Source organism: Paroedura picta, chromosome 3, assembly GCF_049243985.1.
Source record: "Paroedura picta isolate Pp20150507F chromosome 3, Ppicta_v3.0, whole genome shotgun sequence".
In the NCBI taxonomy this organism is placed as follows: domain Eukaryota; kingdom Metazoa; phylum Chordata; class Lepidosauria; order Squamata; family Gekkonidae; genus Paroedura; species Paroedura picta.
In genome coordinates, this window is record NC_135371.1 from 117,397,952 (window position 1) to 117,425,653 (window position 27,702).

A 27,702-nucleotide genomic window follows, 5' to 3' on the forward strand; every position below is an offset into this window, starting at 1 on the left:
ACGAGGTAAGTAATGGGGCACTGGGGTACCAGTAAGTGTATCAGATATAACAATATAATGAACAGATTTCTATGGAGTCTTCAAACTTCAGTGGTACTTTAATGTCCAGAATATTAAACAAATCCCAACAAATTTCGCTGTATGGCAATTTGGGCGTCTGGAATACCTTAAGCTATGAGTACCAGTTGTTATAATAATCTTGTAAGTCTCTATTATAACTTGAGTTTAAAAGAGAAAAGTAATTTAGGACTTAGTGGTCCTTCTTTTTGTTTAATTCTGCAGTGGTTCATTATGGTATACAGGGCCAGTTTATCCATGTAGCAAATGTAGCACGTGCTACGGACCCCACACTTCCTGAGGCCCTGCGTAGTGCCTTCCCTCCATGGATCAGGGCTGTAAGCTCACTCCTCCCCCCTTTTCCCTCTTTAAGGACAGTCTGAATGACCCTTTTTACTTTGGGAGGGGGCCTTGCACCCCCAGTCTGGCTGCTCCCTCTGGAATTGTACTCTGCTAAGGCCCCACAAATCTTTAAACTGGCTCTGGTCCCCGCAAATCCTTAAATCACTCCTGGGCAGGAGACCTGGGAAAGGCTGTGCATGGCCCCAAAGGAACCCACAAGCCTTTCGACGCACCTCTGTGCTCCTTCCACCCTCCCTCCCTCCCCTTCCTCTGTCCCAGCCGTTTTCTCCAGAAGAACTGGTGCCTGAAGATCAGTTGTTATTCCTGAAGATCTCTAAGCCCCCAGGTGGAAGATAGCAACCCAGATGGGATGAAGCCTAGCTCTTGAGGTTAGAGCCTGTTACCCTTTCAGCACTACACCACTTGGAATCTCCCGATCAAGCGGGGAGCAGCGGGAGGGGGGCCAGCACCTGGGAAGGACACAGGACAAGCCTGCATCTTAGCACCCAGTGTATTCCTGGGTGCACCAGCCTTTGCCCGTAGTGTAAGTATAAATCTCATTCCTATTCTATCTAAATCAACATTAAGGGAAAAAAGGTTAATTTTCAAAGTTTCTTACCTGGAGCTTTTCCAAAAAAAAGAGACAGCAGATCTTAATGAATTCTAAATCTGACAGATTCACAGATTACAGGGTATGTCCAATTTATACAGATGCTGTTGCATAGGCCATACATTTACTAAATCTTCTGATTCGTGCCCTCTAAAGGCATGAGGCCAGAAACCTCTAAGAATCTCAAAGAACAAATTTTTATGTGCATAAAGCCATTTATTCATACATTATATCTCAAGCATGAAAACTATAAATTAGCAAGAACAGTGAAAAAAATTGATGTTTTGAGATTTATGCAAGAACTTAAAAGCAAAGTATTTGACTAACTGTATCAAAACATCCTCGACAAACAGTGATTTAAATTAAAATATGTGGCAATTGATGCTTAAGCCTGCAAGATGCCTCATAAGGATACCATGGCTGATGGTATCAAAAACCAAGGTCTACGAGAACTACCAGAATCACACTCTCCTGCTCCTCTTCCAGTGAAGAGTCTCTGCTACATTGTGTGTGGCTATGAACTCCTAGCCTGCCTGTTTCTAAAATGCAAGCTTTCCCCCCTTCTTTAAATCAGTTTTGGGTTTGTGTCCTGGTATTTCTATGGTATGGTAAGTGTATGCAGATATGTCAGCTTCTTAGGCCAACATAAATATATACATTTGTAAAAAACCTGTTGTACTGGTTGCATTATTGTACATTATTTGCAACAAACAAACTAGCTAAAAACCAAACAGCTTGATCTCACTTATCCCCAACAACTTGTCTGGACACACACAAATGGATATAACTGTTTTAGCGTCCCCAAACCAGTATGCTATGGAAAGCAACTTGTTGGACCTATTTATTTTTTTAAATGGCAATAGCTGAAGATTGAACCTCAGCTATCTAGCGATAGAGACTCCACTGAGGTTTGGATAGTTGTTCTACACTTCTGTCTTTGCCTAGGAGAGTATCTGTATCCTACCTCAAACAAATTATTTTATTGCTTGATTTTATTGCTAAATTTTCCTTTGAACATCTCATACAGTTCCAACCACTAGGTGGCAATAGGATGTAATACATTACGTAGCCAAATGGATCTGACCATGAAATAGAGTTCTATATCTGCTACATATCTATCATGCCTTTTACCCAATGGAGTAGCATAGATCATTCTCCTCTCCCTACTTTAATCTTAGAGATAGTGGCTGGCCCGAACTTACCTAAGGAACCATGGCAGAATGAGCATTTGAACCTAGTCTGCCATCTGAACTCACTTATAGCAGATGAACTCTCCATTACATTTGAGGGGGACATAAGGACAAGAGGAACCCACTTTAACTGCCCACTTTTCCCACTCAGAGACCTAAGTCCTCATGCACCCAGTACTAGAAGAACCACCCACTGGGACAGAAAAGCCAGTCAATTCAGTATATTTTCCTTTTCACACAAGTAGTCTAGCATTTGATCCTTCAGTCCCTTTGCCAATGGTGAGGGGCTAATGGCTGCACACAGAATAGATGTTTGCAAGCATCATTCAGCAGGGTAGCACAGTCTCTTAACTTTATCCTGGATAGAAGGAAGAATGCTGCCGGTCCATTATGGATCACAGGCCTTCTGTTTTATCTGGAAACTACCATAAACTGTGTCCTGTTCGTGTACTTTTTGTTTAACTGGTTTCTCTCCTGCTCTCTTCATCAAAGATACTTTGGGGAAAAGTGTATGGCCCATAAGTATTTCAGAACTTGGGCAGCAGTTACTAACATTAGCCTTCACATTGGACGCCAAGGTCCAAGTCCCTCTGAGGCATCACCTCTCTTATTAGGCAGGCATATGCAACAGGCTTGTCCCTTTTTTCTTGAGCATGAGGCCTGACTCAGTGACAGTACCTATGGTTTGCACACAGAAGTTCTCAAGTTCAATCTATGTGCTTTCCAGTCAAAGGATTTCAGGCCTCCAGTCCTGGGAATAATTTTGGGCTAAAACCTTGGAGTTCCACTACCAGTCAGATTAGAAAGCACTAGGTTACATGTACCAGTGCTCTGGCTCAGACAGCATCATGAATTTACACGCATGCTTCTGTGCTTGATAACGTAAAACATCAGCACACGGTCAGATGTTAATGTCACTGCAACATCTTATGCAGAAGCCTCTCCTAATTTTTTGGCATTGGATTTTTGGCATTCTAAAAGTTGTTGTTTCCTTTTCACCTGTGACTCCTATGTCTGGCTCTTTTTCTGGCCCATAATTTCTTGATCCTAACTGGCTGCTCCAAACACCAGGGCACGAGGGAGCAAGGCATACCGAGCAACAGTGAAGCATTTGTTGTCTGCCTGTGTTAATGTGGGGCTCATCTTGCCTCTTAAGGCTTGATAGTAGAGCTCAGGAAGGAGAGTGCTGACAATAGGGGTTTGAGTGTGCCAAGGCACCTCATGCCCCACTTGCCACAATTTGGTTTAACCCCATGTTTGCTCAAAAATTGGTCTTATCAAGTTAATTGGGAGTAAGTATGTATAGGGTTGCAGCCTTAATTGCACAGCAGACTTAAGTGGTTTTTCATTTGGAAACAATAATTGCGGCCTTAAACCCAGCTCTCTCCCTTACTCGTTTATTACACACACCTATTCTTCACCAATAAAGAGTGAGCTGCTGCAACCACTGTTCATTTCTCTCTGCATTTGACCGGGTGGTAGACAAGCTGAACTCAGTTGCTTGGCTGGTGGCTTGATAGTGGGGTTTCTAGGGACAGAGAAAGAACACTGCAGGGAGACACTAGCTATTTTGGATTAGTTTAGCATCTTTCATTTGGATAGGGGGTGGATGCATAATTGTGAATGTCCCAATTTCTCCGCAGGCTGGGGCACCATAAAATAACTACTGGAACCAAGTGAGGGCCAAAAGCTTGCATTATAGAGGTGGGATGCCATTTCAATTTGCTGTGCAAATGTTATTTCCCCCTTCATCTTCTCCATCTCTTCTTTCCTGTCTTCAATCCATCCTTGAGAAACCTCCTGTAGTTGGGTAGTGCTGGCACCTGGGCAGCACAGAAGAAAAGCTCACCTATGCTTTATCCTGCAATCGGCAGACCAAGCGTGGCTGAGAAACATTGTGATAATCAGTTCACATTCAAACTTATCATGTATCAAGCACCTCAAACAGTATTTTTTGTTATACCTTATCTTCTATGGAAGTTACATGAAATACATACAAAGAATGTCTGCAGATTGTGAAACATCATGAGGGGAAAACAACACCATTGTTTTCCATCGGTCTGCACTAGAAATGGAGGTAGGTATTTCATGGCTAGGATATAGGATCAATTATCTAGTTCTCCAAACATGGAGCATAATGAGATTATACAGGATGGAAAGAATTGAGAAAGTGAATGCTGAGGCACAGGGCAATGGAGAATGGACTGACACACTGGACCTCAGCCACAAGGCTGAGAAGCGATAGCTGCTGGATTCTAAGTGCTGAGGTGCTACTCCCCCCCCCCACCCCAGTAAGTGGGGATGAACAGGAAAGACCATGGCATGTAGCCCCAATGAAGCAGTTCTGTCCATTATAGTGTGCCACAAACAGAAATTAGGAATGACCCACGTGCATCACACCAGCAGTGCTCATAGGCCACCAGCATGGGAAGACTTTTGCCTCAGCTCTCCAGCAACGAAGAACTCACCTCTTCTTTCAGGAACCAAAACTAGCAAGGAATGCAGCTAGGCTATCCCCCACTTCCAGGCTTAGCTAACTACCCCATCTGGATACAGGCATAAAGGCATACAAAAAATTAGTAATTTTTTAGTCAGCTCAAAAGGCGTCATGTGGAAACTATAGCATCAGTGGTTGGACAGAAGGGTGAAACATGGTAAAAAAAACCTCAGACTCTTTTACAAATAACACGCCCACAGATGTATAATTTTTAAAAGTCTAATGAAGATTTGACATGGCACAGCCTTTCCTTTCTCGTGAGTACTCCCTGTTTTTGATCCTTCAAATGTAATGTTTTTTACTGTCCCTGCTGCACTGAATGTTGATCTTTCCTTACAAAGGTGGAATTGTTTAGCTCCTTTCCTCTTGCCAGCCTAACAATAAAGTGTGCTTGCCGTGCTTTTCCAGATCTGCCCCACAGAGAGCCTGGGAGAGGACAGAAAAGGTGGAAAAATATATCCAAACAATATGGAGAACTCAGCAAGATTCCTCTTCACTCCATATCTGCGTGGCGGAACCTTGAGAGAGCATTCTATCCTTTCTATCCTTCTTCCTTCATTCCTCCTCCAACTTCTCCCTAACTTCTAAAGGTAGCGACTCATAGATGGTGCTTTCCACCTCCAGACCAGAGCGCTTGAGGGCACGGCACATGCAAATTTCCTGGGGCAGGAATTCAAGTTGGTTCCCTTTCAGCTCTAGAGTGGTGAGCAAAGTCAAACTGCCCACACGCTGAGAGACACGATGTAGTTTGTTGTATCCTGCTTTGAGAGTCTTGAGTTTCTTGCAAAAGAAGAGTTCGTCAGGCAGTGCCTCCAACGAATTGTGAGAAATGGCAAAATGCTGGAGGTTATATAGGGCTCCCATCCCAGCAGGGATGGCCCGGATGTTATTGCTGGAAAGATCCAGATGACGCAGCTTACTGCACTGGAACAATTGATGAGGGAGCGTCTCAATGCGGTTATGGCTGAGGTCGAGGCGCTCTAAAGTCTTGAGCTTGCGAATGTGATCAGGGATGGTGGAGATGTGGTTGCACCAAAGTTTCAGACACATTAGCTTGCGGCAATGCTGGAAACTGATGATCTCCTCAATAGAACGTAGCTGATTGTCTTTAAGGTCCAACTCCTGCAAATTCACTAGGCTGAAGACAGCATGAGGGATGCGCTCCAGATTGCAGTTTATAAGCTGCACTTCTTGCACAGAGAAGAGCTTCTTGAGATTATTGAGGGTCACTAGTTTAGTCCCATCATTATGGATTATGAGCTTCTGCAGATGACTAGAAACATCAGTCACACTGGGGGGCAATTTTGAGATGTTACTATGCAGCATCAGAGTCTTCAGGTTCTTTAGCTCACGCAGGCTTTCCAGAGTTCCCATCCGACCTATTTCCTGGCTGAAAAGCCCTGAGATGTGTAACTGTTCCAGACTTCTCAAGTTGTATGTCCACAGCGGTATATCTTTTATCTCATCAAACTTCACATTCATCACCTTCAACTGTTCACGGAGGAATATAAGACCAGTAAAAGGCAGTTTGACAGGACAGTTGATCAGTGAAAGCTCCTGGAGATTGACCAGTTGAGTCACTGAAGTTGGGAATGTAACATCTTTGAGGAGCTCCAGTTTCAGAGATTCCAACTCTGTCAATTCAAAGACGGTGTCAGGCAATCCAGGTAGCATGAAGAGATGGAGTTCCAACCGGCCGTGAGGGTTCTTCTGCAACTTCTGCCGCAGTTTGTCTACTGTCCACTCATGATTGAGGTTGAGCTGGGCAAGCTTACACTCACTGACTTCCGAGAGGAAAACAGCAAACCGCTTAGAGTAGAGGGAATCGTACTGGTCTATGAGATGGAGCATGAAAGCAAAGTCATTCTTGACATCAGGAATGTCACTAATGCCTGTCTCCTCCCTTGCATATCTGAAGGAGTACTCTTTAAGCGGTCGGTGGAACAGCCAGTAAAGAGTATAGAGACAGGTCATGCCGTAAATGCCGAGAAAGCAGATGTAGCAGATGGCGAGCTTAGAGAACAGGTGTGCTTTGGTGTGATTACAGCAGAAATGGTCATAGCCTGTCATGTCTTCCATTTTCACACTGCATGGCACTATAAAGCTAATATTGTGAACGAGTGCAGCATTGTAGGCAGTGATGATTAAGAACTTGCAGACTTTGAGAATGGTCTGGCGAATGTACATGGTATAAAGGATGTCTCCTTTTTCCACATGGAGACGGAACTTCTTCACCTTTTCAAAGAGAGCTTTGGCCTGCTCCCCTTCCTTTTTGTCTAGGAGGCTAATGGGAGTAGACTCTGCAACCTTCTTATCTGCAATGGATCCCCCAGTGGGGTTAAGCTCAATAGACTCACTGGCAGCACTACTTTTCCTTCTCCGGTCCCTCTTTGCTGGGCTTGCATTGTCCTGGTTTTCCACAGAGACTTCAGAGATGGCCCTAGTAGTCCAAGGTGAGTCAAAGCACTTGCCCAGGATGGAGATGAAATGTTCAATCTTGGAACTGGTACCCGGAAACTTGAACCAAAAGGAAGCACACACCATGAAGATGAGGGTGTGGATGACAACAAGGTAGGGAAAGTACTTGGCGTACCAATGGAGGGCTGTCTCATAGCACATCTGATTGATGTAGCTATACTGTTGGAGGTCTAAGTTATTCCGCAATCCACTCATTTCCTGATATGTGGGAGATTCAATTATCTCTGAGGCATTTGTTATCTTCTTGGTGAAATCTTCACAGGTGGCCTCAGCAAAGGATGTACCACTGGGGACATGGTTGGGAAGACAAATAATCTTATCTTGTGTCACCTGACGACAGAGAAGAGAAAAGAGAGAACATGATACATCATGCACTGCTGGAGAGTAGAGTAGATATGTTTGGGCTTTGCAGTGGAAATGAAACAAAAACCAGACTGGCCCTAGACCAAACGATGCCTCTGGCAATGGATGTCTTTCGATTCCCTTTCATTTTGTTGTAAGCCCACTTTGTGACCTTAATATACAATCTATGTTCATGAACTATGTCTATCATGTAAGTCAATAGATTTGCATCCTAGCATCTATAAATCTGTAAATCTGTACTTATTCATGGCAGATATACGAGGGTAAGCCAAAAGGTACTGCTACAAAATCATAGACACCTTTATTAAACAAAAATGTAAAAATGTGAAGCTATTGTTTCTCAATGTATCCTCCATCTAAGTCTATACACTTCTGAAGAAAATGTTTCCATCTCATTCTTCCTTGAAGAATTCTGTGCTCTTCAATTTACGCCACAACAAAATGGCAGTTTTGACATCATTGAGGGACTCAAATCGTGTTACTTTTAAATGTTGAGTTTTGGGAACAAAAAAAAGTCTGAACAGGCAAGATCAGGGCTGTAGGCTAGGTGAGGTACAAGTTCCCAATGAAATTCTCATTGTACACCCCTTACTACCCTTGAAAAATGAGCAAGTGCATTGTCATGGTGGGGAAAATCCTTGGCATAACTTTCCTGGCTTTTTCCCTACCAATGCAGTTTTAATTTTCTTAACACTTCTTCATAATAAGCCCACACAATTGTCCTGTGTCCTTCACGAAAATCATTTGGTGTGAACTAAGCATTTTGTTTAGAATCAGCTTGGAACCCTAGTAGCAATACTTTTTTACTTACCCTTGTAATTACGGTATTTTTTAATTATTTATTTATAATTATATTTGTTAACTGCCACTCTTGGACCCAGCCAGCTCGTGGCAGTTTACATAGCATTTAAAACCCCCACATAAAAACCATACAAACAATACAAACCCCACATAAAAACAATTAAAGTGATGGACCTGCAAGAGCTTGTCGGGGGGCATCTCATTTCACCCTCCACCAAATGTTCATATTTCCCTTCCCTGAAGGCTCCCATGGCCTCTCTCCTTTTTTGCTTTCTTCTCTCCTTCCCACCCACCCTCCAACCTATTTTATGTGTTTCCCCATCTTCAGCTTTCTCTCCTCCCTCCCTCATCAGCCTGTACCCAGGAAAATGATGGCCTAGTTGTGTGGTGGCAGCTTCCAAGTTGGGCCCAATCACATCATGGAGAACTTGAGAGGACCTGCAGGGGAACCTCCCTTTCCCCTGCATCCTCCTGCTGACACTATTTCCTGCCACCTGGGAATCCCCTCACCTTTCCCTGCTTCCTTCTTGCTATCCTATCCACCAACCACCCTACCTTATTTGCTCCCCATCTTCAACTATATTTATTATTACTTCATTCATACTCCACCTTCCTCTACAAGGGGGACCCAAAGTATTTTGCATCATTCTCTCCTCAATTTTATCTTCACAACAACTCTGTGAAGCATGGCTGGGAATGAGTAAGCTTCCACAACAGAGTGGTGATTCAAACTGGAGTAGTCCAGTTCCTAATCTCAAACTCTAATCACTGCACCATGCTGGCCTTTGGGGTGGCTGCTGTTGGAACACTAGCAAGCAGCTGGACTTGGGAAAGTTATTCTAGTCATGTGGGTCAAGTCATCCCATGATTGCTCCTGGCCTTGGCCCTGATGAATTCTCCATCAAAAGGCTACAACAGCCTGAGGAAGGCCCCTGCCCCCTTCCTCATCTTCTCCTGACAGAACCAGGGCATGAAGGCCTAGCAACAACTACTGAAGACACCCCTTCCTTAAAACAACAGGTCCCTCTTCTATCATTTTGGGGATGGTTAACCCCCTAATTTGTCACTTTTGGTTTATTTAGATTTTTTTTGCAAGTTTGTTTTTGCAAGTTTGGGGCCTTTTTCAGGTTTATAAAAAGATCTGTTGTCTGTTCATGGCTCCAGCCTCCATATTAAAGTATCTACAGATCTGGCTATGATGAGAATTAGAAAGTTTTCTCTAAACTTAAAGAAGCATTTTAATTGTAAGAATAACTGAGATGTGCTAATACTGGGTATTTATTCAATGCACCAACACTGGCTGAATTATTATTAAATGGCATTTCAGTAAGCCAGGCTTTCTCAACCATGGCTGAATCTGCATGGAGCTTTTATTCCAATCCCAGGTTGATTCAATCCCTGCCGTCTACACTGAATGAGATTTCCATTTTGATTTTGGGGATTTAGATCTTCCCTCTGCAACAAGTATGATTGATCCAGAGTGACCCTACCTTTCCCCCGCAATATCCTGAAGTGGGTATAATCCTCGTTATTTGAAAAATCGGCATGAGTAAGCATGCACCTGTCTGCTTTTCCTGAACTTACTTGCTGCTTCAAGCCTCCAACACTGTAGAAAAGCCCTGACTGGCCAGGGTATCAGTTCAAAGGCTTCCTCATTCCCAGGTTGCAAGGCTTCCCTTAAAGGGGAAGCCCTAACTTCTCTCAGCAGAAACTCCAGAAGCCCCCAAATGGCTAGTGATTTGGCCAGAAGGGCATGGGAAGGGGAGAGGCCCCAGGTAGGCATGTACACAGCTATCCTTCCCAACCATATCCAGCATGAGCATGCCACTTCTGGGGTTTCTCGAAACTTGAGGAATGTTTCCGGTTTTTCTCAAAGAACGGCTACAGTAAGCACTGCCAGCTATAGAACTGGAAATGAATGTTTGTACTGTTTGTTTCAGCTTGCGTAGATAGCTGAGGAAGAAGCCCATACTTGCCCAGTGTCCCCAAATTCTTGAACTGACATGGCCACTAATAAAAACTAGTGCACGATCGCTCCAGAATATCCATGACAATGCAGCCCCTGTTGGGGCTCTTGTGTAGTGCTCCCCCATACTCACTTGCAGAGTGCAGCCAAAAACACCTATCATCAGCATGGCAACGGTGATGTACTCAGCCAGGACATCCCACCAGGGCTTGAGAACTTTGAAAGCAGGCTGCTGGTCTGTGAATTGCTTGAATTCAGCTACTGGGATCATGCTGCCTGCCAAAAAATAGGGAGGGATTAGAATAGCAGGACTCTGTCTGGCAAGTCCTTCCCCTTTAACAATGCCTGATATAATCACGTATGGCTCATGGCAGGTTTTGTGGCCTATGGCATGTGCTTTGTTTTGCCTATTCTAGACTCCCTTCCTTTAAGCAATGATAGCAATAGACAAATGGGAGCCAAGAGCTAGGTGTGCTCCCTCTCTGAGCACTGAAATGCAAATGCTTCTAAGATATCCTCTGCTTGGCCAGCAGCCATTAGACACAGGAATCCCCAAGGTTGCCACAGCTCACCGAGTCAAACTAGATGAGATGGTGCAGAATCTGTGAATGGATGTCAATAGTGATTTTACTAGTAAACAACTGTGAAATCCTCAATTCAGACTGGAGCTGGGGGGGGAGGTTTCTCAATCTCAAATGGTCCCTCATAACTGCCATTCATCGTGCTGGAAGAAATAGACAAGGTGTGGCTCTAATTCAGGTCTCTCTCCTGCTCCACACAGCTGCTTTTTGTAACAGCACTCAGGAAATAATCTATGCACAGAACTTCAACTTGTGTGGCCTAAAGAAAAAGAGATTGTGGTTTCCCACTTTTATTGCTTAATATGGGGAGGGGTAATTTTTAAATGGGAACACTGAAAAAAAGCTAAATGAAAAAACAAAGATAAAGTGATTTGTGCTTTTCAGCAATAATAATATAATGATGGTAATAATAATTTATTCTTATCTTGCTGAGGGGGGCTACTCAGCGTTTGGAGGGATTGGTGGGCAGATGGATTCTAAGGACAGGGAGGCCAGCATCTTCTGGATGTTCTTTTCTGACCTCAACCATAGGCCTGGCGGAACGGCTTGGCCTTACAGGCTTCCAGAACTGATTAAAGTCCCACAGGGCCCTGAACTCATTTGGTAGAGCGTTCTATCAGGTTGGGGCCAGGGCCGGAAAAGTTGAGGCTAGTGTTACTGCCAAGAGGCCAGCAACCCTGAGCAAATTCTGATCACTCAATTTCAGTGCTCTTGGGGGGGGGGGGGGTTGTAGTGGAAGATCCTAGGAAGCTCCGCCCCACTGCATCCATGATGCAGCTCACAGACTTGACTGGGTTTCCTAGCTTAGAACAGTGCATCAGTACTACTTGCTATCAAAATTTCAGATTGGCATCATAAAAGGCCTGGTCATAGAATAAACAAGATTCTCATCCTGAGGCTGGTAGGTTTCTAGTACCATCCTCAGAACCACATAAAAGAGGATTCTGCTAGCAACACAGTAAGAGATGTAGCCAGGGTGGGGGCCAGCAGGTACAATCCCCACCTGGACCGCTGGCTTGACCCATTGCACCTATTAAGGAAGGCTGGCTGTTGCCCTGAACCTTAGGAATGGCAGTTTCCAAATGGGAAGAGACGGCCCCTTGGAGGGACTGGATCCCAGGGCCATGAAAGGGTGCTATGCTGTTGCCTGTTCTCCCCCTGACTTCAGCAACTCTATAGCCATGATGAGACCAGTTGGTCAAAACCTTTCTCACAGCCAAGCATGGAAGGCAGGCTACATCCCTGAATGTAGTACTTGACAGTGTCACACCAGTGCAGCAAATTGAAGATGATCCCAACAGTTATAAGTGACTCTCTTACATTCTCACATAGAAGTAGATGCATATTGGTAACTCCCTTGTCCTCACTCACCCAAACAGTGAACTCATGGCCAAGGTAGATCTGACTCCTAACACCAGCAGAAAAATCTAATCTTGCAATGGACTGAAGTAATTATATCGAACTTGCTTGGTGTATCTTATATAGGGTTCCCTCATCCCGCTGTTTTGGTTTAGGATGGGATGTAAGAGAGCGAAGACGAGAATGACATTTGTATCTGAGTCTGGAATGAAGACTTTTACAGGGATCCTGGCAGAACCAAACTTGTGTCATCTCCCAGGTCTATCCCTGTCCAAGGCCTAGCATAAGCCACCATGGAACAGAGCAATCTTTGAGATTCTGGTTGCCATAGTAGCTGGTCTCTCACACCATTAGCCTGCCTACACATATCAGAGGAATGGCTTGGAGTGTACCATAGGTAACAAGCAGGTGAGAGTTCAGTCTACCCTCCAAACATTCAACATTAGTTTGGTCCAGCAATCCAGGAGAAAACTCTTTCTGAGTAGTATTATCATAGAATATCTTTCCTTTTCTCTCCCATTTAAAAAACAATCACCACCTAAAGTGGGACAAAGAAAGAGAAAAAACACAATATAATCAAATGTTGATTCAACCATTTAATACTGAGGGGGGGAGGGGTTTTATATTATCTTGAAATGTGAAATTCCAAAGCCCAATTTCAGTACAATTATTAAATTGAGAATTATAATATAATTTGAACATCAGTGGGATCTCCAAGAGAAAAGGAGCTCTCATTCATCTTTCTCTCTGATTGGTTTACACACATGCACACGCACACACCAAACCCTTAACTTCCTTGGAATTATGGGGTATTCTTCATTGCTCTTTGGCTTGGTCTACTTAGCTCCGAGAGGTATATAAAGGGGACTTCTGTGCCTGATTGTCAGACACCAGAGGGCAGCCTTGCAGCAGCCTGAACAACAACAAAATTTGGTCCTTAATTTTTGCTTTTGTACATTTCAGTGCACATACATTGCATGCAGGTGTGCTGGGGAATGTATTTATTTATTTCCATTTATATACCATCCTCCCAGTAGGCCAGCTCAGAGTGATGTACAACATCAATAAAACAAAAATATAATTAAAATAAGACATATTACAACCATTTAAACCCATCTGTAACTAACAGCAGCATCAATTACAGCTAGGATTTCTAGTGCTGCCCCTTTGAATAGATCTATTGCCAGATTAAGAAGGAGATATGGGAGTGTTTTTAAAGGGGGCCTGTTAGAAACCATTACAGTTTCTCAGCATATTTATAAGCTCACATGTAGGTGAGATCAGCCCATGTAATTATGCACATCTGTAGTTTACAACACAAAAATATGTTTAATAGGCTTAAACAACTAGAAGAATTGCTGCCTCCACAAAGTAGTAGCTTGTGTGAACACCAAATTAGCGAATAATGGTTTCCATGCATTGCTAATCACACGTAGCAGTCAAAAAAGGAGAGGAAACTGTAAGGTACTTTGCATCAAGCTGCATAACCCAGCTATTGACTGGGTTTGTCAGATTTTTTTAGATCACCGTTTTAAATTTCCATCTTCATCCTACTATCTCTATATTCCTCACTTCCCGTCTCTCTTTTAAAACACAGGAATTGCGAGAAACTAACAGATTATGGCAAAGTTCATTGTAACATTATTGCACCACCATGATCTAGCAATTAATTTTTGAAAGGGGGTGGGAATGGTAGCCATGGGGACTAGAGTGGGCAGAACACTGTACACCATTGCATGAGTCCCCCTCCCCCGGCCATATCAACTAAAACTGCTGTGGGGAAGCAACCTAAGGAGTTTTATGCTGGTTACTTCCATAAAGGGGTTAAAATTAAAACATGCACAGCAGCTAGCTACCTGGGAATGAGCACATACCCTACCCAATCCTTGTGCCACCATCCACCCATTCTCACTTCTCCCTTTCCCCCCAGTCCCACATGCACAAAAGTGTAATGGAGATTGTGTGGGATTTTCTGTGGCCTTTCCACCAAGCTATGATATAATGTCATGTTGTGCAGTAGAGAGCTGACCTGCACCATTCTGAAAATGCACAGCTGTACCCCCTCCCTGCAATGGCAATGGAGGACAATCAATGGAGGGATACTCACCCCACAGATCTACCTTTAATCCAGAGAAAAACAGCTTGTTTTTTTTCCAGTTTAAAGGAAGAAGGCCCCAGTGCCACCATGAGCAGTGCTCAGGATGAGCATAATACTGTATGAACATTCTCCTTTAATCTGGGGGCTTCCTGCTTTCCATGCAGGAAAAAATCCCCACACAGAAGCAGCTCATATCTCTTCCCCTTGGGATTTTTATCTTAATATTAAAACGATTTATTTTATTCTTTTAATTTATATACCGCCCCTTATTATGACCTCTCAGTAAAACTGGGAATTCCTTACCCATTACAGGTGTTAACTAGTTTACAATAACTGACAAGTGATCCCTGTGCTTTTCTTGATTAGCTTTGAATTTTACAAAATTATATTTCACACACGGCACTTCCCACATTCTGTGACCTCTTGACTCTGCTATTTTTAAAACCCTTTATATAAAAGATTAATGTAGCAAGACGTTTTGTTTGAAGAAGTGGATTATGAACCTTGGTCCAGTCAACTGTCTGTCGGCCTGACCTGGTCTCAGGGGTGTAAGGATAAAATGGAGGACGGGAGGATGATGATGATTTATTTAATTTATATACAACCCTCCCAGTGAATTTACTCAGAGCAGTCTACATCATATTTTCCAAACATCAACAAAGTTAAAACAATTTGTTAAAATTCAGTTTTAAACTATAAAATAGGTACAATTTAAAATTGATCGGCAATCAGCAATTTAGTATAACATCTGACGTCAAATATCAGAATAGTAGCGTCAACAATTTCAGTTGCCTTCTGTACCCTCCTGGAATTAGTGTATGGTCTTTAGGCATCTCTTTTTTGATAGCGAGGACCCAGTGGATGTAGTAAGCAGCCTCAAGGATAAAAATCATGGCATAAAAATCAGAACAAATATACAATATTTTGCAGGGGTAAAATGTTAGTCTTTAAAGGGCCACAAGGCTTCTGCTTATTTTTGCTACCAAAGACTAATGCAGCTCCTCTTCTTAAGCTACTGAGATCAACTATCCACCTTGGCTCCTGCAGGCAGAAAGGTTCTGGTCTCTGCCAGAAGATACAGGTTGTTATTTGTATAAGGCAAAGGAAAAAACCCACTCCACAGATTGCTTCCTGCTGCTGATCCCCAGCAAATAAAGCAATTTAGTTTCCTGCTTCTGGATTCTATCCTGGACTTCTCTCAGGAACAAAGCCCCACGCCTTCAGCTACAAGTCTGGCATCTTTCGGCTGAATAGGATGCTGTGTGAGCAACAAATTTCCTGCCATAAACTGAGTACCATCTCCTCTCTCTCCAGGAGACTTCAAAAAGCCAACACACTCATTCCTAACTTAACACATGTTGTGTCCCCCCGCCCCTCCCCCGTAATTGTGACTTTTCGAAATTGAAAAGTCCTAGATGCTTCAGCCTTTCCTCATAGGGAAGGTGCTCTAATCCCCTAATCATCTTGGTTGTCCTCCTCTGTACTTTTTGAGATATGGTGACCAGAAGTGTACATGGTATTCCAAATGAGACTGCATCATAGATCTATGCAGAAACATTGCCATACTGGCCGTTTTATTCTCAATTCAGCAAGCAATGTTGCTATGAAATATTAAATTGAATATAAAGATATATGTCTTATAATATAAGGTTGCTTGCTGAAGACTAATTTTGTTAGAAAGCAGCTTTAAAGAAATACTACATTATATTGAAGAAGTTCACCGCTGAAGTTAAAACAAAAACAAGGCTGTTTTTCATTGCTGCAGCACACTGGCTTGACCCTTTCACTGAACTACCCACTATGATCCCAAGATCTTTCCCCCTTTCAGACTCATCAGGTTCACACCCCACATTAACATATACTTGAAGGTGACATTTTTTGTCACTTTAAACTTTATTCAAATAGAAACCAAAGCAGAGATAAGTCAACATGGGATTCATTGCTCTCAAGCACCCTGCTACATTAATCCCTTAAAAAAAAAAACCAGGCACAAGTTGTTTGCCAAGCTCTACCTCTTGATAATGGTCAAGGCTTCCCCGCCCCACCCCAAAACAGCCAGAAAACACCAGCCAGCTCCTATGTCGAGGCAAGCAGCAGGCGCCACTAGCTGCCGTTGTCCTCCACCCTCTTGTTTGTTTCTGCTTATCGCTGCCGGACAGCCAATTCTCCCTGCCCCCCACCCTCCCCAATTCTTAGGGAAATTTAGTGGCTTGGCTCAGATAACTGCTGGGCTTTTGTCATTTTGACCCTCTCTCTGGGGGACAGCCTTCTGGGCCTTTCATCTCCCACTGCAGTTCTACAGTAATGCTTTTAATATTATTTTAAACTTTTTATAATTGATATATCTCTTTCTCTCCCCTCTAGAGATCTCTCTACAGATGGATCAACAGATATCGATATAGATCTCCTAAGAAAGATGGTGTCAAACAGAAGTCACTCAGGGGCAATGCAGCACAAGACTTTCAAAGAACAGTAGTTTGGAGGCAGCCTGAGACTGCACCCTCGCCCCGCCACCATTTTCTTGAAAGGGTGATGCCGCCTTCTCTGGCCACAGTTTACGAATCCTGTAACTTATTAGGCTCCCCTGGCTCCCCACACCTTCTGAGCCTGGCTACTGGTACAGCCTTGCTCAGCTCTCCCTCGACAACAAGGCTCCCTGTATACAGGTGTGTAGATTTTGTGTACACATCAGGCATTCAATACAGATAAGGCTGAACATGCAATGTAAGTATTACTTTACCCAGGTATTGGTTCCCGATTTTTAAGCTGAATACACGTGCTTTGGCACTTTCTCATAAACTTACAAGAGTAGGTAAATACAGGACTTTTGCAGTCCATTGTAACGTGTGCACAGCATTATCCCCACGGTGCCATAAAGCTCACTGGGTGACCTTGACTTAGTTTCTGCCTAACCTAACTCACAAGGTTGTGAAACTAAAACGAGGACTGGTGAATCACTTCTGACGCCGTAAACTCCCCCCCAAAAGGAAGGGTGGCATGAAAAAATCCCAAATAAATAAGCAGTTGCTCCCTCTTACCCAGCGGCAGGTACTACCATCCGCCAAGGCTGCTTAGCGCGCTTTCTTGTGAAGCGAGAGAGACTGAGAAGGGCCACTGCGAGCATGCGCACACTGCCGGTCCTCTGTAATCCCAACACCTCATTGAGCTTTGGCGTCGGGGCTTCCAGAGCCCGAGGGCACGAAAACCTGGACAAATTGGTGGTATCGGGCGGAAAGACCTGACGGACAAGTTCCCTCTCTGGGTTCCCCTTCTCTCCACTTTCCTTCCTTGCTCTTCTGCCAGAGAGGAATCCTCTCGGCAACTCCAAACCGACGCCACGAAAACCCCCAGGCAGACCATCAGCCTCCTCCCTTTACTCGAAGGGCAGAAGACAGATACAAATGCAGTGCTCTTTGATTATCTATATAATTCCCTAATGCTGCGCCAGCAGGGGATTGGGGGGGGGGGGTGGAATGTAGAGTTGCCAGATCCAGGTTGGGAAACTCCTGGAGATTTGGGGTTGGCGCCTGAGGAGGTCAGAGACCCCGGGGTGGTAGAATGCCACAGAGCTCCCCCTCCAATGCAGCCACTTTCTGCAAGAGAACAGCTCTCTGTAGTCTGGAGATGGAACGAGGACACGGCCACGCGCATCCACCACATCACCTGGGGAGGGGTTCTTGACAGCCCCCCCCCCCCGAGTTCCCACCCAATGCGGCCGTCCTAAGTAGCCTGTCTACAAAACAGTAAACCTGCGGGACTGACTTCCTTCTCGGTGACGGCGCCGGATCAGGCCGCCAATCCAAAGGTCTCACTCCTTTTCCCTCCCCACGGCCAACTTCCTAGGAAGTGAAGCGCGGTCCCTCCCTTTTCGGAAAAAAACGAAGATCTGCTCTAGAACCGACGCCCCCTAGAGGAGGAGATCTTTCTCCCCACGGCGGGCGGCCGCCCAGATTCTTGCCTGTGGTTTCTGGGCTCCCGCCGACGGTCCCGGCCGGCCGGTGGCGCCCGGTCCACCTCTCCTCCTTCGGCCCCCTCGCTGGCTCCCCCGGTGTCGCCCTGCGCAGGTCGCCGCGCCTCTCCTCCCCATTGCCCTGAAATGCCTTTGGAAAGCGAGGGAGTCGAAGGCAGGGCGCTGCCGCCGACCAACAACCGAAAGGAATCCGCCCCGACGGCCCACGCAAGGCGGAACTGGCCGAGACGGGGAACCACCCACAGCAGCACTCCCATCTCCGCTGTAGGTTTCCGCACGGCCGCGGGGCGGGCACGTCTGCGGCACATGAATAAGAGAGGCGCGCGTTGGCGGGTCGAAGAGCGGCGGAGGCCCGAGAAGGTGAGACCACCTCCGCGTGCGTGTGAAGGAGTTGAAACCTTGCAGTGAAGGAGTAAGCAGACAGAGAACAGGGCGCCTTTTCTGGTCCACAATTCAAAGGAATCCAAGAAGAAGGCGAACACCTTTTCTCGCCAGCATCGCAGCCAGGCAGATGCTTAGCTGAGCAGATTGGGACAATGCAGGTTCTTCACTGTCTCTTGTTGCTGTGTCCATCCACCACATTTTAGCCCACTCTTCCTCCAAGGAACTCGGAGCAACATCTTATACTTCTTAGAGTTGCCAAACCCCTTTTGACTGTGGGTGAGGGATGCAGGGATAGGGTTGCCAGATCCACAATGGGAAACTCCTGGAGATTTGCGGGTGGAGTTTAGGGAGGACAGGGACCTCAGTGGGGTTCAACACCATAGAGCCCACCCTCCAGAGCACCCATTTACTCTCTGTTTAGAGGTGAGCTGGAATTCGGAGGATCCCCAGGTGCCACCAGGAGGCTGCTATCTCTATGACTAGGTCATGGTGTCCTTGCAACAGTGCTGTGAAGGGGGTTCGGCCCCAAAGTAATCTAATAAAATCAGAGTCCAGTAGCACCTTTAAGGCCAACAAAGATTTCTTCAAGGACGTACCATGAGAGCGTCACAGGGGAGTGGGTCTTGAATAAATCTTTGTTGGTCTTAAAGGTGCCACTGGACTCTGATTTTATTGTGCTACTTCAGACCAACACGGCTACTCATTTGAATCTATCCAAAGTAATCTAGTTAGACTCATGGCTAAGTGTGGATATAAAACCAGCTAGTCACGGTCCTGGTCCAGCTCTCTAACTAACCAGCCTACCACACTGATGTTGTGTATATGTGGCTGTGAAAACTGCATGTGAAACATTTTGAAGGTGATTTTGGATTGTATGAGTTTTCTGTGTAATGGTTTGCCCTGTGACCTGTGATGGGTCACTGCTGTGTACATAATTCCTTGAGCAACAGATAGATTTGCAGCCTCATCCTGTGGATGTTTCCTTGAAAGTATAACTTGCTGGATTCTGTAGGGCTAATTCTCAGGTATGAATGCACACAGGATTGCAGCCTTACGCAAAGTTTCCCAGTCACCTTTTGGTCCCATAGAACTGGATCATACGAAAGATAAATGTTTCCTTGGCGTCTCCAGCTACAACAGGTCACTTATGATAGTTTTGCCAAATCAGCCTGGTTTGGAGGTAGGAATGATGTATCAGATTCTTCCATGACATTTATATTGCATGATGTAGCAGCCCGTGAGGAGTACACTTGGATTCAGTTCTCTACTCAACCATAGCCACTTCTCCCTGCTGTGAAGGGAGGGGCGGCCTAAAAATCATCATCCATCAAATAAATTAAAAACTCATTGGGGCCAATCATGCTCTAACTAACCTGTACCACAAGTTTGTCATAAGAATAAAATGGAGTATGAAGAACCCCGTGTGCCCTCTTTAGCTCTTTGAAAGAAGGGAAGAATAAATATGTTAGTATGCTAGATGTAGATCTAGTGGTTTATTTCTAGAAATAACCCTTTTAGTGGGAAGCTTGGCTTAAACAGAATACTCAAAAACAAAACAAGTGCAAGCCACGTCTGTGGGTGTGAAAGCTCTACCCTCTAATCTTAGGTGGCTTGGGATAAACTGAGATTACTCTGAGATGATGAACCTGCATTGAGATGCTCTCACTTTTGTTACTCCAAGTGTGCCAGGGATATTCTCTCCACTGAAAAGACTACTTTCCCCCCTAAAAAACAAGTGGGGGGTCGTCCTATACGCCGGGTGCACTTCAGTTGGGATAGACATAGCTGCCCATAGTACTGTAATGTAATGTAACAAACTCTATATTTTGAGTGGAAAAGTTGGGGGTCGTCTTATACGCCCAGTCATCTTATACGCCGGCAATATATATATATATATATATATATATATATATATATATATATATATATATAAAAACAGAGTGGTAAGGTGCAGAGTGGTAAGGCAGCAGACATGCAGTCGGAAGCTCTGCCCATGAGACTGGGAGTTCAATCCCAGCAGCCGGCTCAAGGTTGACTCAGCCTTCCATCCTTGCTGGGGGGTAAACGGTAATGACTGGAGAAGGCACTGGCAAACCACCTCGTATTGAGTCTGCCATGAAAACACTAGAGGGCGTCACCCCAAGGGTCAGACATGACCCGGTGCTTGCACAGGGGATACCTTTACCTTTATATATGTACTAGTAAAAAAAGCCCATTGTATAAAGGATACAATGGGCGCTAGGAGGCGGGGGCCAGAGCGAGGGACGGAAGGCGACCTTAAAGAGGAGGCGGGCGGCGGCTTCTCGGCACGCTGGGCTGCGGCGGCTCCTCAGCGGCAGCTTCACGGTTCCTGAAGGCTGCTCGTCGTCGTGGCTCCTTCTCGGCGTGGCGTGGCGCTGGCAGGCGAGTTGCTGGCGTGGCAGAGCGAGGCCTCGGCGGCGCGGCAAAGGTCCCTCCGATGATTGCGGGCCGGGCATGGTCGTTCGCTGGGCGGGCGGCGCCGGCAATCGCGGTGCCGCTTCCTCGAGTAATGGCGGCTCTTCCAGTGCCCCCAAGCACGGCACCGGCATCCATCGCGTTGCCGCTGCTGCCGGTCCCCGCAGGTCTGCTGGGTTGGGCGAGTCGCCGCTGTTATTTCTGTGGTGGCGGCCTGACGCGGCGAGAGGCGCTTCGCGCCTCTCACCGCATCAGGCCGGGAGCAACTGGCAGGGGCTTCCTCGGGCGGCAGCCTGACGCGGTGAGAGGCGCTTCACGCCTCTCACCGTGTCAGGCCAGGAGCAACTGCGAGCCGCGCTGTGCGCGGCTCGTAGTTGCTGGGGATCAGAGGGACCAATCGGCAGGCGCAAAGCGCCTGCCGATTGGTCCCTCCAATTGTCTGTCATGAGGAAGTGTCCAATCCGGACCCTTCCTCATCCCGGACACATCCCGCCCCAGGCGGGCTTACTGTTTTATTTAGTCCGTGGCGCCCGCGGCGCCACGGGCGGTGTACAGATGTGTGTGTGTGTGTGTATATGTATAGATATATATATAGGTATATATACACATACATAGGTACATACATACATACATACATACATACTTATTTATTTATTATATTTGTATACTGCCACTCATGAATGTCTTGCAGTGGTTTACAGAAATCAGTAAAAAAATAAAATCCCCTAACAATATCCTTAAAATATAACAATATAACATCTAACAATAAAAACAAGATGGCAAACAATAAACATCAACCTTCCCCCTCCGTTCAGCATGTGGGTCAAGAAACTGGAAGCAAGGATTCTAGCTGATCTCAGTTGGAGATCCTCAGATGATAACACCAGAATGCTGCCCTGGCCTCAACCATAAGCCTGGCGGAAGAGCTCTGTCTTGGAGGCGCTGTGGAAAGCTGACATCTCCGACAGGGCCCTTAGCTCTTCTGGAAGCATATTCCACCAGGCTGGGGCCAGGGCTGAAAAAGCCCTGGCCCAGGTCAAGATCAGGCAAATGTCCGGGGGACCCAGGATAACCAGTAGATTCATACCCGTAGAGCGAAGAGCTCTGCGGGGGGGCATAAACAAATAAGCAGTCCTGCAGATAGATAGGACCCAGGCCGTGTATAGCCTTAAAGGTTAAAACCCATACCTTAAACTTGATCTGGAAACAGACCAGTAACAAGCTGCTGTATTAAATGCAGGGCTTCAGGTAAACCAAAGGCACCTGTGATGTGTAAGGAGAGGCCTCTGAGTAATTGTTCTGATATTCCCTCAGTAGGTTGGTGTAGACAAGTTTGGTCTGTTTTGATAACTGGCAATCTATTCCCTTGTTAAGTTTACACAAATCCCAAATCAAAGTGTTAAAAATCACTTTCTCGGGAAACAAATGTGTGAATCCTGTTTCAGTTTCTTATTGGTGACTGTGGAGTCAGACATGATTCAGCTCTGGAAAATATCCAGAACAGTGATTGTTGTCAGGCTTGTGCCTATTTAAAACCAGCTCCTGAATCTGTCAGTAGCTCTTAGCCCCAGGTTAAAGATGGCTTTTATACCCTGTGATGATGATAAGGATCTCGGTCTCCTATCACTACCACTTCTTTTGAGCAAAGACAAAGGCCTTTTCATTTAGTACCAGTTTGGATTCGCCCCCCCCTTCCCCCCCCTTTTTTTTTTTTTGCAATGAGAGTCTAGTTTATCTTGCCATCAGCCACCTTTTGCATCTGTGATTAATTCTGGGCACAAATAGGGACTGCTCAGTGGCGCTGAAATGGAACTGCCTCTAGAGCTGGGCTTCTCTCCTGCCAAGTACTGCTGAGCATGGAGCAAAAGCAGATGAAAATAATCCCATATCCAGTCATTACGTAAATTGTTTGTGGGAAGCTTATAGACAAACCCTGTGCTAAATTCCGAGTTTGGTGACTGGAGGAAACACGACCTCTAAAAGGCACTTATTATGTTCTCAAGAAAGCTGATTGTTAAGTATCCTGAATGCGCTCAAAGCCTTTCATTGTCTGCTGGAAATTCAACCAACCCTGAGCTACCTCTGAACAGGTTGCATGTGTGTTCTGCAGTTTCAGTTAGAATAGGCACTTTTTCCCCCTTGACAGCACTATGTGTGAGGGCTGGTGAATGGGGCTCCATGATACTGCCAACTTTTTTCCCGCTGAACAATGCTGCGAAACCCAGCCTGGGTCCCAGAACGGGGAACAACTGAGGAATGACACCCAGGCTCCCAGCGTAGCCCCTGAACTCTGAGAGACATGGTAGCTGCATCCTTGTTTCCTTGACTGACTTGGGTATCCCCTTGTTTCTCATCCTACACCAATTGTTTTGCAGGAAAAGAGATTGGGTTCTTTTCCATATTCCTTGCATTTGTTTTGGGTTTTTTGCTATCAAGTCACAGCTGACTTATAACGATGGTGACCTTGTGGAGTGTTCAATGCAAGAGATATTCTGAGGCAGTTTGCCATTGGCAGCCTCTGCGTCACAACCCTGGTATCCTTTGCAGCAGGTCTGCCATCCAAATACTGGCCAGGACCGATGCTTAGCTTCCGAGATCTGATGAGATCAAGCTAGGCTGGGCTACTCATGTTGAAATTTTTTGGTATATAATGGCTGTCCTAGATTTTGGATGGGCAGCACACACCCCCACACATATAATTCAAAAATCAATCTCAAGGTGCTCAGTCATCACAAATTTGGGACCTCAGCCTTATTTCTAAGCAGGAGAAGCAACTAACAAGTTATTAATAAAATATTGTATTGGACTCTCCAGCGTATCTCCGGGTAAAATGAGAGTGTGTTATAGTTTCAAACGTCTTTAGTTTTGCAATTGTTAGGTGCATAGAACATGACTGTGGCAGGGACAGAGGGTACAGAGGAGAGCGACGAGGATGATCTGGGGCCAAGGGACCAAGCCCTATGAAGATAGGTTGAGGGACTTGGGAATGTTCAGCCTGGAGAAAAGGAGGTTGAGAGGGGACATGATAGCCCTCTTTAAGTATTTGAAAGGTTGTCATTTGGAGGAGGGCAGGATGCTGTTCCCATTGGCTGCAGAGGAAAGGACACGCAGTAATGGGTTTAAACTACAAGTACAATGATGTAGGCTAGATATCAGGAAAAAAATTTCAGAGTAGTTCAGCAGTGGAATAGGCTGCCTAAGGAGGTGGTGAGCTCCCCCTCACTGGCAGTCTTCAAGCAAACGTTGGATACACACTTTTCTTGGATGCTGTAGGATGCTTTGGGCTGATCCTGCGTTGAGCAGGGGGTTGGACTAGATGGCCTGTATGTTCCCTCCCAACTCTATGATTCTATGACAAAGAGACTTATTGCAGACATAATAAATGGTGTTTTAATGGCAATAAAATGTGAGGCTCTGATGCCAAAAACAATGTGGATGAAAATGCTGGCTCACATTCGGCAGGCATGAATGATGCCAATATGGGGCTTCTTGCCAGATGTACATTTTATAATGTTCGTTTTAAGGAAAAGAACAAGCATCTGTCAAGATCTATCCTCATCAGTGTGATCATTCTATTAAAAGACTGCCAAGATGAGGGGCTTTGTCAAAATGTTACTGCTAACAATAAATGCCCCTGTATGCACCTTACAGCAAACAGTACAGAGTTGGAACAGCAATCAAGTAATACCAGGGAAAATGAAAAGAAATGAAAAATATGAAAACTGGAAACAACACCTCAGAACTTCCAGTCACCCCCCCAAAAAAAAGAACTGAGGAACATAGAAGCAAAGTAAATAATGACGTTATTAAGCAAAAAGAAAGATGATAGGAGTGTACAAATGCACGCACACAAAGCATACTGAAACTCCTGACTTTCATTAAAAAACCCTGAACATTAACAAAAAATGTGCTAAACAAAGATGCATTGGTCGTTTCAAAAACATATTCAAGTTCTTTAATACCAAATTAAAGTGAGTCATGTTAGGAAATAAAACATATTGTTGTTGATATTGGGAAACACATTTCTGAGTGATGCACTCTTCCAATTGGTACAAAAGCCTCCAGGATTGTACTCCTCTGTTTCACATTTTTCATTTGGGCAGGATAAAGGGACCCTCTTCTGGAGGCAGTTAACCAGTCCAGTTCTTACTCCTCCAGTGCTGGTGTGTCCCTCAGGCAAATATGATAGTGGCCTGGCTAGGTGGTCTCTGCTCTGTCAGCAGAGAAGGGGCATTTAAAAAAACAACTCTGAGGATCTGAGACTACAGCCCTCCAGACTCCTCACAGGAATATCTTCTCAGATGAGCTACTGAAACAACAGGAACATTTTCCAGGAATGTTCAGCTGCTGTCTGCAGGCCCCTTTGCATTACAAACAGCTCTCCCTGGGTCATTATCTTCCCATCAGAGCTGAACCTTTAGCTGGGAGAGGCCATGCACTTTGCTTGGGGGGTTATTTTCCTAAGTGAGTTTTGGCATTTCTAGGTGATCCAGCTGGGCTGCCCATGCTTCTGTTGCTGTGTGTCTGTCCAAAGAGGGTCCAGGTCCCCATCTGTTGAGATCCCAGGTGTCTGCTAGAAAGAGGCTGCTGGGTTGTGGTTGTTTCTTTCCTGTCTTGTTCGGTGGGTGAGGCAGGACATGGGGATGTCATAGAGGCATGACGGCACTGACAGGCATAGATCGGCTACCTTTATATATGGCTAAAGTGCAGGGGAGGGGCATTGTCAGCATGGTGTTCTGTGATTTGGGGTCGTAGGGGGTTCACTATGGACTCCAGTGGTGTTTCTGTGTTCTCAGGAAGGCTGGGAAGCTGGCAACAGCTCGTCTTTCGACATGTGCCAGTCTCAGTAGCAGAAGAACAGGAGGAGGATTACTTCAATCTCACACACAGTAGTGCATGCAGGCAATGAGGCTTACAGGAGCACTTGGAGAACTCCGTGGGCCTTGGTGTCAAAATAGGCCACGTTTACCAGGTGAGGAAAGCCTGAAGAGTGGCAAAGAGTTCTCTTACTTTGAGCATTCCTGAGGTTGTGGGTTGAAACCTGCCTATAGCCAGTCCCTAGATCAGTGGTTCTCAACCTGAGGGTTGGGACCCTTTTGGGCATCAAATGACCCTTTCACAGGGGTCAAGGCAGGGTGAGCAGTTTGGCATGGGGGGGGTGTGCTGCCACTGTTGCCACTTTTCCTGCAGGCGCTCCTTGGCCACCAGCCACTCTAGCAGTGCCTCCAGCGCAGCGCAGTCTCCTGCCAAGCGTTCCAGGTGGAGGCGCAGCTTGATGGGATAAGAGGCAAAACTGAGGGCCATTCCGCACTTGTTCAAAATTGCACAATGGTTGCAAATTGAAATCGCTACTGATTTGCTGTTATGCACAACGTTGTTGACAATCTGCAAGACTCCTGAAACCGATCCGCAAAAAGCGCTTCGTTGTAGCATTTTCAGGGAAATCCCAAAAACTGGATTCACCCTCCGGAAAGCACTACACTCTTGCAACCAATCTGCAACAGTAGCGTAAAAGTTCTTTGCAATACCATTGTTGCGGTTTCTGCAAAGTCCCTCCCTCTGGCTCTCTCCTCTGATCTTCCGGCGAAGCGATTGCCATTTTTTTTTCTCGGAGCAAGCGGAGATCAACACACCGGCGGGCCTTCGTTTACCCAGCGAGGCTTCCCCGGTTGCAGTCCCTCCCCAGAGCTGTTTAAAGTCACCAAGCAACACACAGCCCCATTTGCTGATTTATTTTCCCTTTATTTTTCACTCTATTTTTGGCCGAAAATCGCGCCCATGCGGGGGGGGGGGGGTATTTTTTTTTCACTCGGGGGGAGCGTGGCAGCGATGAAACGGCAGCTCAAACACCACCTGCTAGCTAAATGGGTCTCTCCGTTGCAACGAATCAACGCAGATTCGTTGCAACGTGTTTTTTTTTTAACCTTCTTTAAAGGGAAAGGGCCTTTTTGGGAGCATGATAACGGCCGCCCATTGGCTGCTCGTTTGATTGACGGCCAGGGGCGGGACAAAGCTCGGCAATATCGCTTCCTGGCTAGCGATTTTTGCCAAGACCGGAAACCTGTGGTAAACGATAGAAACGCAACTGTATTCCACTACAAAGGCAGGTATGCATAACGACGAATTCCACTATTTAAAATGGCGTTTTTTCGTTCTGCAACCAATTTGCTACATAGATCCTGGTGCGGGATGGCCCTGAGAAACCCTGGGGAAAAAACAATGTATATACAATCATGAACAATGGATCTTCACGCCATTGGTCCATTTCAGTTTAGTTTCTGTGAAAGAACACTTGCATAATTTTATGGTTGGGGTCACCACAACATGAGGAACTGTATTAAAGGGTCGCGGCATTAGGAAGGTCGAGAACCACTGCCGTAGAGGAATGTCAGGCACAACTGAGACTTTGAACCATCAGGCCAGTTCACTGGAAATGGTCCATTCATACTGACTGACTGATCCAGACCCCGTTGCTCTGCTTAGCAATACTTGTCCAGCAAAACGTAGCTGCAATAAAAACAATTATTGAACAGGACTGGGAATGGAATTCTGAACTGGGATGGACCACTT

The 27,702-nt window shown here is 45.6% G+C and overlaps 1 protein-coding gene across 8 annotated transcripts; it reads right to left on the minus strand.

The window, feature by feature from the left end:
- Positions 1–4,147: 4,147 nt before the first annotated feature.
- LOC143832636 (volume-regulated anion channel subunit LRRC8E-like) lies at positions 4,148–18,524 on the minus strand. Of its 8 annotated transcripts, none has more exons than XM_077327329.1 (3): positions 18,301–18,524; positions 10,438–10,576; positions 4,148–7,504 (listed from the first exon to the last, which is right to left on the minus strand). In XM_077327329.1, exons 2-3 carry the CDS (start codon positions 10,573–10,575, stop codon positions 5,252–5,254), a joined length of 2,391 nt encoding a protein of 796 aa, XP_077183444.1. In that variant the 5' UTR covers position 10,576; positions 18,301–18,524; the 3' UTR covers positions 4,148–5,251. The 8 variants fall into 8 exon arrangements, with proteins under 8 accessions (XP_077183444.1, XP_077183443.1, XP_077183446.1 ...); XM_077327328.1 differs by having other exon boundaries at positions 10,438–10,580; XM_077327331.1 differs by lacking the exon at positions 18,301–18,524 and adding an exon at positions 18,105–18,184 and having other exon boundaries at positions 10,438–10,580.
- Between the last annotated feature and the right edge of the window lie 9,178 nt (positions 18,525–27,702).